At 30.3% G+C, this 15,130-nt stretch overlaps 2 protein-coding genes across 2 annotated transcripts; both read left to right on the top strand.

The window, feature by feature from the left end:
- Nucleotides 1-2,701: 2,701 nt before the first annotated feature.
- LOC113387775 (vitellin-degrading protease-like) lies at nt 2,702-6,272 on the top strand. The gene is made up of 3 exons (XM_026625152.1): nt 2,702-2,961; nt 5,787-5,899; nt 5,977-6,272. The coding sequence occupies exons 1-3, from the start codon at nt 2,788-2,790 to the stop codon at nt 6,176-6,178; spliced, it is 489 nt and encodes a 162-aa protein (XP_026480937.1). The 5' UTR covers nt 2,702-2,787; the 3' UTR covers nt 6,179-6,272.
- Nucleotides 6,273-8,882: 2,610 nt separating this feature from the next.
- LOC113387777 (trypsin 5G1-like) lies at nt 8,883-14,451 on the top strand. The gene is made up of 5 exons (XM_026625154.1): nt 8,883-8,937; nt 9,037-9,184; nt 11,150-11,414; nt 11,941-12,056; nt 14,187-14,451. The coding sequence occupies exons 1-5, from the start codon at nt 8,883-8,885 to the stop codon at nt 14,389-14,391; spliced, it is 789 nt and encodes a 262-aa protein (XP_026480939.1). The 3' UTR covers nt 14,392-14,451.
- The last annotated feature ends 679 nt before the right edge of the window (nt 14,452-15,130 follow it).

The raw sequence follows: 15,130 nt of genomic DNA, 5'->3' as shown, positions 1-15,130 counted from the left end.
TTATCATCAATTTTTATCACCAAAATTGAATTTTTTTAGAAACCTCTAAAAAACGTAAACACGTATAAAAACAATTTCTTTTTCGATTTATTTGTTATTACTATAACTTACTCTTATGTCTGATTAAAACGGCAATATTTCAATATCAAAATCATGAAATTAGCTCAAAACTGGGTTATACCTCAAAAATGGTCAAATATTTTAACTTTAACAATTTACCAAATGGTAACCAATTTTATTGCGAAATCCGAAATATAAGCTTAGTAAAAACTAAACCTTAAATTAAATTGAGTAATTAATATTATTTAGTGTAACTATGTGTGTTTGTTTCTGTAAATATAACTCTAATTAGAACAAATTCAAAAATAAAATTTTTAATACAACAAGTCCGGGACAAATAGTGCTTCAAAAAATAACTAGTGGTGTACGGCATTGTGTCTTGAGGCAAATCTCTCGATAATAAAAATAAAATAAAATAATTTTGAAAATAAAAAGAAAATGAAATTACTTTTTTCCTCGAAAACAATCGTTTCGTTAACACAAGCAGAAAGTTTTTTGAATTATTCTAATCGGATGCTTATTTCTTTCAAAATAGCCATTTTTTGCACATTTTGCTTTGTATCTCCGAAAAAAGCTATACCTGTCTTAGACAAAATTTAATTACCACTTTTACCCATCTTTACAAAATGAATGTTATTTTGGATTTCTCAAAAACTCCATTTCTATTTTTCTGCATTCTTTGCTCCGTATCTCAGAAACGGCTGAACCGACTTTTGCCAAAACTAACCAGCAATCTTTCTACCAATAGGAATAGATTGTTTTTGAACCATTCAAATCGGTTGATCCGTGCGCCCGAAAACGTAGGCGAAAAATTGTATCCATGCATACATACACACTCACACACGTACACACATCCATTTTTTCTAAGGTATTATTCCAAAATGTTCAGAAACCTTCAAAACGTGAAGAAATATAAAAAAATTTAATTTCGATTTTTGGACGATTACAATAACTTACCCTACGGGAAGTTAATAAACAGGTATTATGAGAAAATAAATCTTTTTTTAAGTTCTTTATAACGTAATGTTTGATGTGCATAGCCTCCATATATATTCCCAGATTAATATACTAAATATTACTTCTGATTAATTAAACTACATTGTAATGAGATGTATATAATGGGCATCTAGTGATGTGCCGACTCGAAAATTTCCTGATTCGAGTGATTCGAATCAGAAAAAAACCTGATTCGAATCATGATTCGAATCAATTCGAATCAAGTTCATATATGAACAATTATAATTTAAGAGAAGAAATAATATCATTTTAATAATTTTATAAGTGAAATAATTAATTTAGTAAGCAATTAATTCCAAAAAGTGCAGAGATGAATACATTTATACTATATATATAATAATAAACTAGCTACAAATATAACTAATCTTTCAAGTGAATTTACAGTAAAATATAACCAAACACTTCTCTATCACTAAAGCGTATAAAACAATATTCTTAATCTTACGTTGAACGAATGCATGTGTATATTATTGATTGTTTAGATCTAATCTAAACAGGGAGCTGAATCTAACGTCTTACGAACGACTTAAAATTCAATCCACTACTGTAAGATTGATATTATTTCATTTGTGTGAATTTGCCATTACTTGCATAATTAAAATATAATAATTTTGTATGTGTATAAAACTCGTTGTGTAGTTTATTTTGATAATAATTAAAATCTAAATCGCTTATTTATTATCTAAATGAGTTTTTGATATTTCATGAACAAATTGCTCTCAGCGCTTAGTCAAAAATAAACAAACACTCAAGACCCATACGCACTGCATCTCCATAAGTCGATACGCTAAACACGGACACATGTTTCGAACTCAAGTCGGTATGATTCAGTTTGAGTCATATGAACTCGGATAAATTCATACCGACTTGAAGTCGGGATAAGTCGGTTTGAGTCATAGGAACTCGAATCAATTCATAACGACTTGAAGTCGGGATAAGTCGGTTTGAGTCATAGGAACTCGAATCAATTCATAACGACTTGAAGTCGGGATAAGTCGGTTTGAGTCATAGGAACTCGGATGAATTCATATCGACTTGAATGCGGTTAAAGTCATATAAATTGGAGTCGGGTGATACATTTAAGCGTATTAAAGGCGGGTGACTCGCATGATTTAATTCAAGATTTATTTTTTATATTTATTATATTATTTTTATATTTATTATTATTATTATTATAATATTGAATTAAATTAAAACATTTTTTTTATATTTATGAAAATTTGTGTTCACACATGTTTTATCACAGTAAATATTTCGCGGCTTGATACGAGTTGATTCGAATCAAGTAAAATCTGATTCGAATCAAGTCGTTAAAGGCTTGATTCGAATGATTCGAATCACTTGATTCGACTTGGCACATCACTAATATAAACCTATGTTTTATAATTTAAATATGGCAACATAAATATTGGGGTTTAAAATATTTTACATATGTTTAGAACCTCATTTAAAAACGAAAAAATCAAATTCTCAAATGATAATAAGTAATTAAATTCTAATTTTTAAAACTTTTAGAGAATTAATTACAAATTTGATAAAAACTAAATTAACTTTAAAATTTGAATTTTCAATTTCAATGGAATTTTTGCATATATGCTACTATCAATAATTATTTCTAGGTTGAAAAAGCCGCTCAAAGACATAACCGTACGTATAGGAAGCAGTATACGTAACAAAGGTGGTCGAGTTCATAAAGTAATAGATTTCCACATGCATCCCTCGTACAATAAGAGGGCGGATTATGATTTTGACGTTGCTGTACTAGAACTTGAAAAACCAGTCTCATATACGGTTTGTACAGTAGTATCAGTAGATTTAGCCGAAAGTGGAACTGAAGTTAAACCTGGAGCAATACTTAGTGTCACTGGATGGGGTGCAACTAAGGTATTATGAGAAATGTTGTGATTAATTATCCAGAAAATTTAGGTTAATGTGGGTGCTTAAATATAGTAACGGATAAAAATAATTAACAAAGCAATTCAAGTCTCAATTAGAGAATTCTATACCATTATACCGGTATAACAAAAAACGATATACTGTATACCGCCCAAATTTTTGGCGGTTTTATAACAAATAATTACCTTGAAATATTGGTATTCTGGCATTGAAACATAAGCGCTAGTTAATACATATCATACTTGAATTTTAAGAACCATCTAAACTTCAAACCTCATAATCACTTTAAACAAATGTTCTTTCAAGTCGTATAAACAAGTGTCAAAAATATTTACTTTTTCTTATGTAAAAAAGAGACAGTTTTTTCAAGTGGCATCAGCAAAACAAGTTTATTTTTTAAGTTTGTTCAAATAACGTAATTTTGTTCACATTTTTTAGATACTCTATATAATCACAATATCAAAATTGAAAAGGCTTACTGGGTTTTAAATCTAATATTTAATATTTCATATATCATCAAAATTACTAAATGTCTTCCTTTTTGTAAAGACAGATTGTACTTCAATAAAGAGAAAAAAAAAAAACATTTTTTAGATAAAATTGATACCAGTATCACCGGTTTTGAAAGCGAAAATACCGACATATAGGTATCGAAAATTTTTATCGATATTGCATTCCCTTGGTTCAATAAACAATAATATTTTATTTTGCAAAAAGAATTTTTGCTTGGCTTTATTTAATAGATTTTATCTTACGTTATTTTATCAATTCAATTTACGCATTAAGGTTACAATAATTCGTTATAAGCTGTAACTTGGCAACATTGTTTAAAATACAATTATAAAAGAAATCTCAAAAGTCCTCATCGATCCGATGCGAGCTAAAGAAAATGGCAAAAGGTCAAAAGTAAAAAAAACGACCCTTTAGCAATTTTTTGCTAAATGGTCAGTTTTATCGCGAAATTACCTGAGACAATATTGTAGAGCATAAAATTATCTTCAAAAAATGGATTAATACTTTTTTTGCTCAGAGCCACCGTTTTAAAGATATATACACTTTGAAATGTACGTTTAAACGCCACCTACGAGGTAGTCTGCTTAGCTCGTTTTTTTGCGGGGTTTTCCCTGTAGGCCTATTTTACGGGTCTGTTGTGATTTTGTTTGTTTCGGAACACTTGCAAAACTAGTTGGTATTGGTATTTAGTCTTGAGGCAAGTTACATAAACTTCCCGATATGTGTAAATAATTGATCAATAAAAATAAATTAATTTATGAGTGATTAAAAGTGTTCCGAGTAAGAAAATAACTTATTTGCTCAAACTTTGATAAATTTTTAAAATTAAACTACTTGTCGTAATACCGTAATATTTCAGTAAGTTTTATAAAACCAGGATATATAACGCCAAAAAAAACTTCTATGAAAATCGGCTTACATTTTTTTTACAACTGTTAATTACAATAAAACGGTTCGATATATTTTCAACTAAATCAGTATCATTCCCAAATAATATCTTTCGAACAGTTTTTTATTTTTGAAAATTGATTCGGTAGTATGGGCTTAAATGTGGACGAAAAGTTTAACACTTTTTTCCAAATTACGAAAAAATGGTTCGGCCGATCGCTGCACAAAATTAAGAAAAAATAATCCACATCAAAATACATCGATTGGTTTTAAATTTTTGAAATCGGTTCAGGCGTTTTTGAGCAAACGTCGATGAAAGTTATAATTTTGACAAACGCCAAAAAAACGACACTAATTTTTGCAAACTTTGACGATTTTTTAAAATTAAATGACTTGTCGTAGAACCGTAATATTCTAGTATGATCTATAAGACTATGGTATCTACCGTCAAAAAAAAATCATGAAAATCGTCGAAAAAATTTTTTTTAACACCTTATTACAAGAAAACGGCCCGGCCGATCTTTACCAAAAACTAATCAGGTCGATTCCCAACCAATATGTTTCGAACAGTTTTTGAATTTTCAAAATCGATTCAGAATTGCGGGCTAAAACGTGGACAAAAAATTCTTCACTTTTTTGCGATTTACTAAGAAAATGCTCGGCCGATCGTCGCGCAAAACTTAGAAACGCTAGTCCTCATTCATCTGCCCCTTCTTTTTAAACTCGCATGTCCTTCTGACATTTTTAGCTCGCATTGGATCGATGAGGACTCTTGTGATTTTTTTTGTAGTTGTATTTTAAATAATTTTACCAAGTTACAGCCCATTACAAATTATTGTAACTTTGACCCTGATTATAGGTTTAAATTGGCCGGGCTATTATTATACGTTTACAAAAACTATTGATTGAAGTCTTATGTGCCATAATAATTTTGAAATGCAGTTCATTTTATTTTCATAAAACCTTTAGTACCTACACATTTAAGAAATCTGATAAGTTTCGATAACCGAGTTGTTGTATATAACTGTCAGCAAGTTGAAAGGAATAAAATTGAAATTGAGATTGATGCGATTAAATTGTAATACAATACACTTAAATATATTGAACTTATTAACTTAGATATACTGAAATGAATTTGAAGGCAGACAGAAACATTTTACTACGAAGTACCAGAATCGAAAAACACGTATCATCAGAACAAGTATTACTTCAATTTTATGTATTTCGTCTTTTATGTATATGTTTGGAAAGTATCTTCAATTAGCAAACGCCAGATATGTATTTTCAATGCATATCTTATATTGAAACCTTTCGAAAATCTTTTTTCGCTGTTCATTAATTTCATGGAATAAAGCATTAATTTAATAAAAAAAATTATATAATTATGAATATATAAATAGTATTAAATACAGGAAGGTGGTGGCGGAACTTTGCAACTACAAGGTGTGAAAGTTCCAGCTATCTCTCCCAAAGATTGTGCTAAGGGATATCCACCTTCTGGAGGTAAAGACAAAATTACAGACAGGTAGGTATCTTCTTAAAGTTAATACATCAAAATAGATATAAAGCGAGAATTTTAACATAAAATTTTATTTGGTTAAGCATGTTATGTGCTGGTCTTCCTGAAGGAGGTAAAGATTCCTGCCAAGGCGACAGTGGCGGTCCACTGGTAGATGAAAATAGAAAGCAAGTAGGAGTGGTTTCTTGGGGTCAAGGATGTGCCAGACCAGGAAAACCAGGAATTTATGCTAAAGTGTCACACCCCGAAATCAGAAAATTTATTGAAAAATATGCTAATGTTTAAGTGGATTTCATTTTCAATATAATGTGATTTAAGATACTCTTTAATGTTATGATATGAATTGTGATAAATTAAATAATAAAGATTGAAGAACTGATATTTTCAAAAGATTATATAAATCTAATTTTATACGTTCATTTTTAGGTATATAAACAGAAACCAATATATAATTCTGTTTAACTAGGGTGTAATATCTCTGAAGTTATGCGAAAGAACAAGTAATAATTTACAAATAACATGTTTTTTATGCATTAAAATTGAACGCTTCATTCTCTCAAAATTTCTATTTTTGCATTTTTTGCCTCGTATCTTCCAAACGGCTGGACCTTTCTTTGCCAAAAACTAATCAGCACATCTTTCCATCACTAACAATCAAATTCTTGTTGAATTATTCAAATTGGTTGATCCGTTCTCTCGAAAGTGTGGTCCAAAAATTGTATCCGCGCATTATTTTTTCATACACACATTATTTTTTCTAAGGAACGCCAAAATATTCGAGAAGGTTGAAACGTGAAGATATGCAAAAAAATTCATTTTAGATTTTTAATCAATGTAACCCCACGGAAGTTAAAAATATAGGAACTGCATTCAATGATACAGTTCACTACAGTGATACATCATTAAAAGTAAAAAGCATTAAAAGTAAAAAAAGCAAATTTGATATCTTTTTGAAATAGATTATTATAAATACCGTAACATTGTCTAATATTTATAAGAATTATATAAACTAATTTGCAAAGTTGAAATTATTTATTTAAAGTATATAAGTGAGCTTTAGAACTTTAGTCATAATTAAAATTAAAATCTGAATTATTTTCAATATACAAAACAAAATTGGAAAAAAAAATTAGAAAAGTTTTTTTTCTAGAAGCAGTTATTTTACTAAAACAAGCAGAAAGTTCCTTAAATCATTCGGACACTTAGTTCTCTCAAAAACTGCCATTTTTTTATACATTTAGCTCTGTATTTTCCAAACGACTGGACCTACATTTGCCAAAAACTAATCACCTCTTCTTCCAATCGTTACAAATTGAATGTTTTTTAGATCATTCAAATCAGATACTCCGTTCTCTAAAAATCTCGATTTGTATTTTCTGCACTCTTTGCTCTGTATCTTCGTAACGAGTGAACCTGCCTTTGCCAAAAACTAATCAGCACAACTCTTTATTAATAAAAATCGAATGTTTTTTGAACCATTCAAATTGATTGATCCGTGCGCCCGAAAATATGGACGAAAAAATGCGGACATACAAAAGACTCACACACATTCATTTTTTCTGAGGTATGTCAAAATGTTCAAAAACATTCAAAACGTGAAGATATGCAAAAATTTTCATTTTCAATTTTCAAGCATATCGTCAAGTTTGAATAAAAATTGAATTTTTGTACAGCTTTTCATAAGTGGAGTTATTAATCTTATTAGAGTAATCGCCAATAAACATATAGGTGTTTCTGAATAATATATAAATCATTTTTAATGCACAAAATTTATTTTTAGAATTATTGTATTTTCAGTATTTATGTATATAATAACCTGGAGCATTTAGAATTATGTGTAGTCGTAGAATTCCTGAACCTAGTATTATCAGAAAACTAACGCAGTGATTGCCTAATTATGTGATTAATACAAATAATTCCAACTAGTTGAATGTGACATTTAGCCTTAAGGCAAGTTGCATGATGTTGATGAAAGTTCTAATTTTGACACACGCCAAAAAAATGATACTAATTTTTGCAAACTGACAAATTTTTAATACTAAACGACTTGTAGGTTGTACTTTCCCAACCAATATCTTTCGAACGATTTTTTGATTTGATTCAGAATTGCGGGCTAAAACGTGGACGACAAATTTTTCACTTTTCTGCTATTATTATCTGCACAAAACTGAAAAACCCCTAGTCCTCAACGAGATACATCGAATGGCTTTTACATCGGTCCAACCGTTTTTGAGTAAACGTCGATTTACGACAAAAAACCTGTTCACACACACATACACAAACGCACTTATACTTTTTCTAACTTTGGTCTTATTCAATTCAGAATTGCTTGAAACGTCGAGAAAACAAAATTAGCGAATCGAATTTTTTGATGAAAACAAACTTTTCCTTCGGGAAGTTAATAATGATGTTCAATACTGTCAGAAATAGAACCTGGAATCTGGGTTAGAAGACCAAATCTCTGATGAAGAAGCTACGGAAAAGCTCAATAAAAGTAAATATTCGAGATAAATTTTTGTGATCATATCAATTAAAATTTTTATACAAGTCGAAAGTGTTGAATGCATTGGAGTATTGCTGGTTATTTATATATATTCAATAGTAAGCGCTATTTTTTCCCATATTATATACATCAAAGCTTTTCAATCGAGATAATTAATAGGTATATAAAACATCAATAGTATAGCATCATGAGCGTGATGCTCCTGAATCCATTTCTAAGAAACATTAGTCTCAAAACTGGTAAATTGCATTTTCTGACAATAATTAAAGTATGTACTAAGGTATTGCAGTTTTTGAATTACACATTAACATAAGTATATGAAAAAGCACATTCAAAATTATCACAATTATGCAGAAAATATCATACCATAATAGCTTGATCAAAAGGTTGGCAATCCCCTAATAAAAATATTAAATATAAGATTTGAGTAGGTAATAGCATCACAAATCAATTAGTTAATCAATTAGTAATTTGACACTCTGCAGAATGTTGCTGTCATTAATATTTGCAGCTTTTGCTGCAGTAGCTGTTGCTGGGCATGGTATGTACAATAATAAATATAAATCTGGTGATAATAATAATAATTATTATGATTTTGTGTAATTGATTAGTTGTGTAATTTAAAATAAATTAATTTCAGACCTAGATCATCGAATAGTGGGAGGTGAAGATGTAGATATTTCAACTTGTGGATGGCAAGTTTCGTTTCACAATAAGAATGGCCATTTCTGTGGAGGATCCATCATTGGCAAAGAATGGATTCTAACTGCTGCGCATTGCGTAACCAAGTAGTATAGAATTTGAATATATATATATATATATATATATATATATATATATATATATATATATATATATACAAATATTTTGACCGTCTTTTAAAGTACTTACAAGTTGACTCTTACAATATTGTAACACTCGTCCTTTTCTAGTATGATTTGATTTTATCACTAAAGGACAGTATTTCAGTATTTCCACGTAAACAAATGTTTTTATTACTATTTAATTTACTTTTCTCCCAGCTAACTAGTAAATTAACAAAATTATTGCTGCCCAAAAAATAGTGGCACAACCGTACCCAGTCTCCCCTACGTAATACTTGTACTATAGTGCATAGTTGATAATAATAATAGTCTATATTTGAAAAATATACAATATCGATTATTTGTCTTCTTAATAAAACGTAAGTGACAATGAAAGTGCTTCTAAAATTGTAATATTTAACTTTTCGATAAGTTTGTTTCAAGAATCGTTTCAAGTCATTCTGAAGCAAATGAGATTAAAGTTGGAAGAAGTATGTGTGTGTTTGTGTGCCGATTTTTCAGCTTTTATCGTTGTTTTGTGGAAAACGGCTAAACCGATTTCATAAATTCATTAGCCATTTTATGTATTTCGATGTGGACTGTTGTTGGTCAGTTCGCAAGACGATCGTTTCACGATTGTGAATCATGATGATTAGTTTTTGGTAGAGATTGGCCGAGCCATTTCTTCCTAATTAAATGTTGAAAAAAAATTGTCGGTTCTAATAAAACGTTGTATAACGATAGATTTCATAGTCTGAAATAACATAATATTATTAGCTTGACGATGAGTTTGGCTAGGTTTGAATTATAAAAGATCAAAGTTTAAAATTTCGCCGCGTGCTTGAGCGATTCTATTAGGTGTATGGCATTGTGCCTTAAGGCAAATTGCTGGAACTTCCCGTACCGTAACGAAATGTTCGAGAAATATTAAATGTTTTCAAAGTAAGCTTTAGAACTTTAACTAGAATTAAAATTGAAATCTGATTTATTTTTGATATTCAAAAAAAATCTTGGAAAAAAAATGGAAATGCAATTTTTTTTCCAAAAGCAATTGTTTCGTCAACACAAGCAGAAAGTTTTTTGAATCATTCAAATCGGATGCTTATTTCTCTCAGAAACTGCTATTTTCTGTATATTTAGCTCTGTATCTTCGAATCTTTGGCTGGACCTGCATTTGCCTAAAACTAATCACCACCTCTCCCAATCATTACGAATTGAATGTTTTTTACGTCATTCAAATTGGATGCTCCGTTTTCTCAAAAACTTGATACTTATTTTCTGCACTCTTTGCTCTTTATTCCCGTAACGGCTGGACCTGCCTTTACCAAAAACTAATCAGCACATCTCCCTATCAATAGAAAAACGTGAACGAATAAATGCGGACACACAAAAAGTATGGCAAAATATTTAGAAACCTTCAAAACGTGGAGTAATGCAAAAATATCCATTTTCAATTTTCTGGCCTATTACTATAACTTACCCAACGGAAGTTAATTATGCTGAACATCTATATATGTTCAGTGTTTCGTCGATAATTACTGATTACAGTTTACGTCCACACTTAAATAAAATACATTTTTAAAACCCGAAATATTTTTTTAAAATCTGTTAATTTAATTTGTAAAATTACTGTATTATAAAAGTATGTTTCAAATATATCAATTGACAATTGATCAATGAAAGCAAAAACTTTATCTTCGAAATAAACCGGGTAACATTTTATCTAAAAAACTAATTCTTGTTGATTAAGTCGTTTATTTACATGTATCGGAAAGTTCATGCAACTTGTCTAAAGGCAAAATGCTACTTACTCAACTTAAATTAGTTGTAACTAGCATTTTGAATGATACTATAAAATAAGTCTTTTAGTGAAATAATAACGTATTAAAACGTATACGTTTCAAAGAAGTAATAACGTTAAACGTTAATACCAAAGTTCGAATTTTTCAGATATGAAAACAATATCGAAGGTTTAAAAGTCAGAGTTGGAAGCAATGTGCATAACAAAGGTGGGCGTTTATACGACATTATAGAAATTAAAAAACATCCAAGATATAGTGATCGAACCAAATACGATTTTGATGTCGCTTTATTACGCATTGCAAAACCAATTGCATACACTGCCTGCACTGTTGTTCCTGTAACATTAGCAGAAACAGGGAAAGAAGTTCCAGAAGGCGCACTCGTCAGTGTCACAGGATGGGGGGCTACTATGGTAGGTTGATTAATTATTAAAAATCAATCATTTGAATTTTAAAAAATTATGAATCACTAACGCTAACTGAATTCATTATTTTATATATTCAACATTTGAATCAAAAGTTTTCTTAACCCTTTTGCTACGGCAGAGTCTTCTGCAAGCGAGAGACACTGCTGCACAAACCAGCGAGCCGCCAAGTTACGCTACTGAACGGGCCTGACACAAAACAATAATTCAAAATTGTTTCATCATTATCAATAAAATGTATCTAAAATAAAAAATTACACTTCAAAGGAATGAAAAATTACAATAGGAATTTTCAATTCACTGGATATCGTTCATAAGCGACAACCGCGCAATCAGGTTGTCTTGTGGATGTCGTAGTGGAAGGGTTAAAACTATATATATAAGAAGGTCGAACGTTGTTAAAATATACATGAACAAAACTTTTTGTTAAGAATATATTGAAGCTATTCATATAATCAAGCATAGTTATTACATTTTTAGATATAATTTCATATATTATTAATTGAACATTTAGATTGGCGGCCCGGGATCAACGCAGCTAAAAGCTGTTAAGGTTCCAATCGTGTCAAATGAAGAATGCAACAAAAATTATACCATTCCTGGAAGTTTGAAAGACAACATTTCAGATAGGTATTAATATACAAATATCTTATTTGTTATATTTTGAACAACAAAAATGTTTTTAACAATATTATAAAGTATCAATTTTTTGACAATTTGGATCTTGTTATGTTGAAATTGATAACAAGTTGAGAACTCATCAATTGAAAATTATATATATATATATATATATATATATATATATATCTTCTATATATATAAAAATAAGTCGGGTTTTTCTTCCTGACGAAATAACTCCATAACGCACGAACCGATTTCGACAATTTTGCATTCGTTGGAAAGCTCTCGGGCTCCGCAAGGTTTATAGCTAAAAAAATTAGTTGTGCATGGCATCGTGCCTTAATGCAAGCTGCTGGAACTTCACGCACCGTAATTAAAAATTCGAGTAATGACGTTAGTGAGAATTATCAGAATTATGCTTGGTTAAGTCAACGAGCAATTCTTGCCGCAAAGAATAATGATGTACGCGCACTGAATTTCACCATTCAATCAAAAATTGTTGGCGATTTGGTGACATACCAATGATTCCGACTGGTCTTCCGTTTGACTTCAAACGATTGCAATTTCCAGTTCGCCTTGCGTTTGCAATAACAAGTCGCAAGGCCAATCGCTTAGTGTTTGCGGGATAAATTTCAGATAGATAATTTAGAAACTCATTGTTTTTCACATGGGCAGTTATACGTTGCCTATTCACGAGTTGGAAAACCATCCGCTTTGTTTGTGTTAAGGTCAGACCAAAAAACAAAAATTGTGGTTTACCAAAGGGCACTTCAATGAAACGGATAATTTGCGGATTCACTTTCATTTACTTAGAGAAGTTCAACTAAAAACACTTCATTTTTGTAATCGAAATAAATTCATTACTGTTGTATAATAAAATCAAATTTTTCCTTTTCAAATATAAAACAAACAAAAAATTTCTTCATCTTTCTCATGAAACCATCTGGTGGCGAAACGGAGTTCGTCGGGTTTGCTAGTATATATATATATATATATATATATATATATATATCTGTGTAGGTGTTTTGTTAAAAAGTGTTTGCCAATTTATGCTAAGTTGCTCAATGCAGACTGTTCACATGTTCTACAGCATTTTAAACATACGTCTGCATAAATTGGTAGAGTGTGATAAGGAAAATCCTTATATTTTTAAGATTCATTGTTTCTTCAATAAATTAAAGGAATACGAATGCTCGTGCCATAGTTTTTTAAAATTCATTAAAACCTAAGCAGGTAATTCCATGAAAACTTTGCTCCAACAAATACAATCATTCAAGCAACCGATACACTGTCGGCCACCACCTACCAACACAAGTTTTTTTTTATTTATTGTTTCAACTACAACCAGTACTACTTAACTTTAAATGTCCTATAAACTGCTTGTTAAAGACTTAATATTGCATTAGAGGTTTACCATTCTCATAAGTGTGGTGTTCATCTATTAGCTCTTATGTGTAATAGTTATATGGGATTTTTTTAAATACCATTTCTGTCAACTTCATTACTTCTTATTTTATTCCTCTTACACACTACATATATTTTCACTTTTTTGCATATTTTTACTGTTGTTCTTAATAAATATTTCTTCCAACGGCAGGTCCGAGTCTTGAGTTGAAGTGCACTCAATCATGGATGCACAAAGTCAGAGTCCTTATATTTTTCTGTACAATGTATAGGAATACAATTTGACTTCCTTTTTATTCCAAAAGTACTGATACAATATCAGTATCTCTTTACTGCCAAGTGGCATCTTGTCGCCACAGCTATGCCCACAAAAGGCCATTTTCACTTGAGACCATATTTGAAATCCATGATTTCAAGTAAAAATATGGTATCAAGCAAGGAATTGAATGTTGCAGCTATGCTCACGAAAGGCGATTTTTAATTGAAGTTGTATTGAGATCTATAATCTCATTGGCAGGTATAAATTTGGCATCAAAGCTGTCTGATGTCAGACTTTGGCGGTGGCGGGAATCGAACTAGTAAACCCGGGAATAGTTGGCACTACTGCTAGCCCCCGTCCAAATCGGTTACGCCACCGCTAACCCATCCGCGAAGCGAAAAAAAAGTTATATTTAAGATATCATTAATATGTATTTAACGTCAGATTTCCGTTGATGTAAAATTTGTATATTTTAGCATGTTTTGTGCTGGTTTTCCTGAAGGCGGAAAGGACTCATGTCAAGGAGATAGCGGTGGGCCTGTAGTGGATGAAAATAGGGTTCAGGTCGGAATTGTATCTTGGGGCGAAGGCTGTGCTTTAGCAGGAAAACCAGGCGTTTATGCAAAAGTTTCACATCCTGACGTGAAAAGGTTTATTGAAACCGTAGCAGGAATCAAATAATACTTGTTAAAAAATGTAGACAAATTGAATGAACTTTCAATAAAATTGTTTTATTTTTGGGAATAAAATAATTTCTGAATAAACTATTTTTCATATTAATATATAATATAACCCATATATTGAACATTTTATCTATTAAAAAATAATGCATTTGTTCTTAAAATAGACTAGAATGGTATGCATTTATCTTATCGTTATTAAGTGGTATCAAAAGCAAAAAATAGAAATCTTAAAACGCCATCAACTTATTACATTTGTCTTGATTTAAAACAGTAACACAGATGTAGAAACTAAATTAAATTAATTTAAAACAATAATGGGTCATTCTTTTACAAATTGCGAAAAAATAAAATGTCACATTTTAGAATTGTCTGAATTTTTTTCCAGGTGGTAAAAAAATAACTGTCACGTATTTCAAGATTTTGCAGGAAAAAAAATTTTACTAATTTTTTAATGATTTGCTCAATTTCTATGAACATCCTCACCGCATTAAATTAATTATCTCCAGTTGTACTGATCGAATAAGTATTTTTTTTATTTTACTCATATTGAAGTCAATTTTGTAATAATTTAAAAAAACTGTTTTTTGCCATTTTTTAACAATGGCAACCTTTAAATATTTACAAAGATTTTCAACTTGAATCGATTTAAAAGAAACGTATTTTGAAGTAAAACTTCTTTAGGCGCGACTAGAGAGTAAAGCTGTACAAATGCAACGGAAATAGCGTTACGCCCGACG

This window comes from Ctenocephalides felis, unplaced genomic scaffold (assembly GCF_003426905.1).
Source record: "Ctenocephalides felis isolate EL2017-DRISC unplaced genomic scaffold, ASM342690v1 CF-g0.4_SCAFFOLD_03572, whole genome shotgun sequence".
Taxonomy (NCBI): Eukaryota; Metazoa; Arthropoda; class Insecta; order Siphonaptera; family Pulicidae; genus Ctenocephalides; species Ctenocephalides felis.
Note: the sequence above shows the minus strand (reverse complement) of the source record. Positions and strands in the feature narration are given on the sequence as shown.

Coding starts and splice junctions, on each gene's coding strand:
- LOC113387777 (XM_026625154.1), top strand. CDS start 8,883: ATGTTGCTGTCATTAATATTTGCAGCTTTTGCTGCAGTAGCTGTTGCT. Junction 8,938..9,036: donor AGTAGCTGTTGCTGGGCATG/GTATGTACAATA, acceptor AATTAATTTCAG/ACCTAGATCATCGAATAGTG. Junction 12,057..14,186: donor AAAGACAACATTTCAGATAG/GTATTAATATAC, acceptor TGTATATTTTAG/CATGTTTTGTGCTGGTTTTC.
- LOC113387775 (XM_026625152.1), top strand. CDS start 2,788: ATGCATCCCTCGTACAATAAGAGGGCGGATTATGATTTTGACGTTGCT. Junction 2,962..5,786: donor CTGGATGGGGTGCAACTAAG/GTATTATGAGAA, acceptor TATTAAATACAG/GAAGGTGGTGGCGGAACTTT. Junction 5,900..5,976: donor AAAGACAAAATTACAGACAG/GTAGGTATCTTC, acceptor TATTTGGTTAAG/CATGTTATGTGCTGGTCTTC.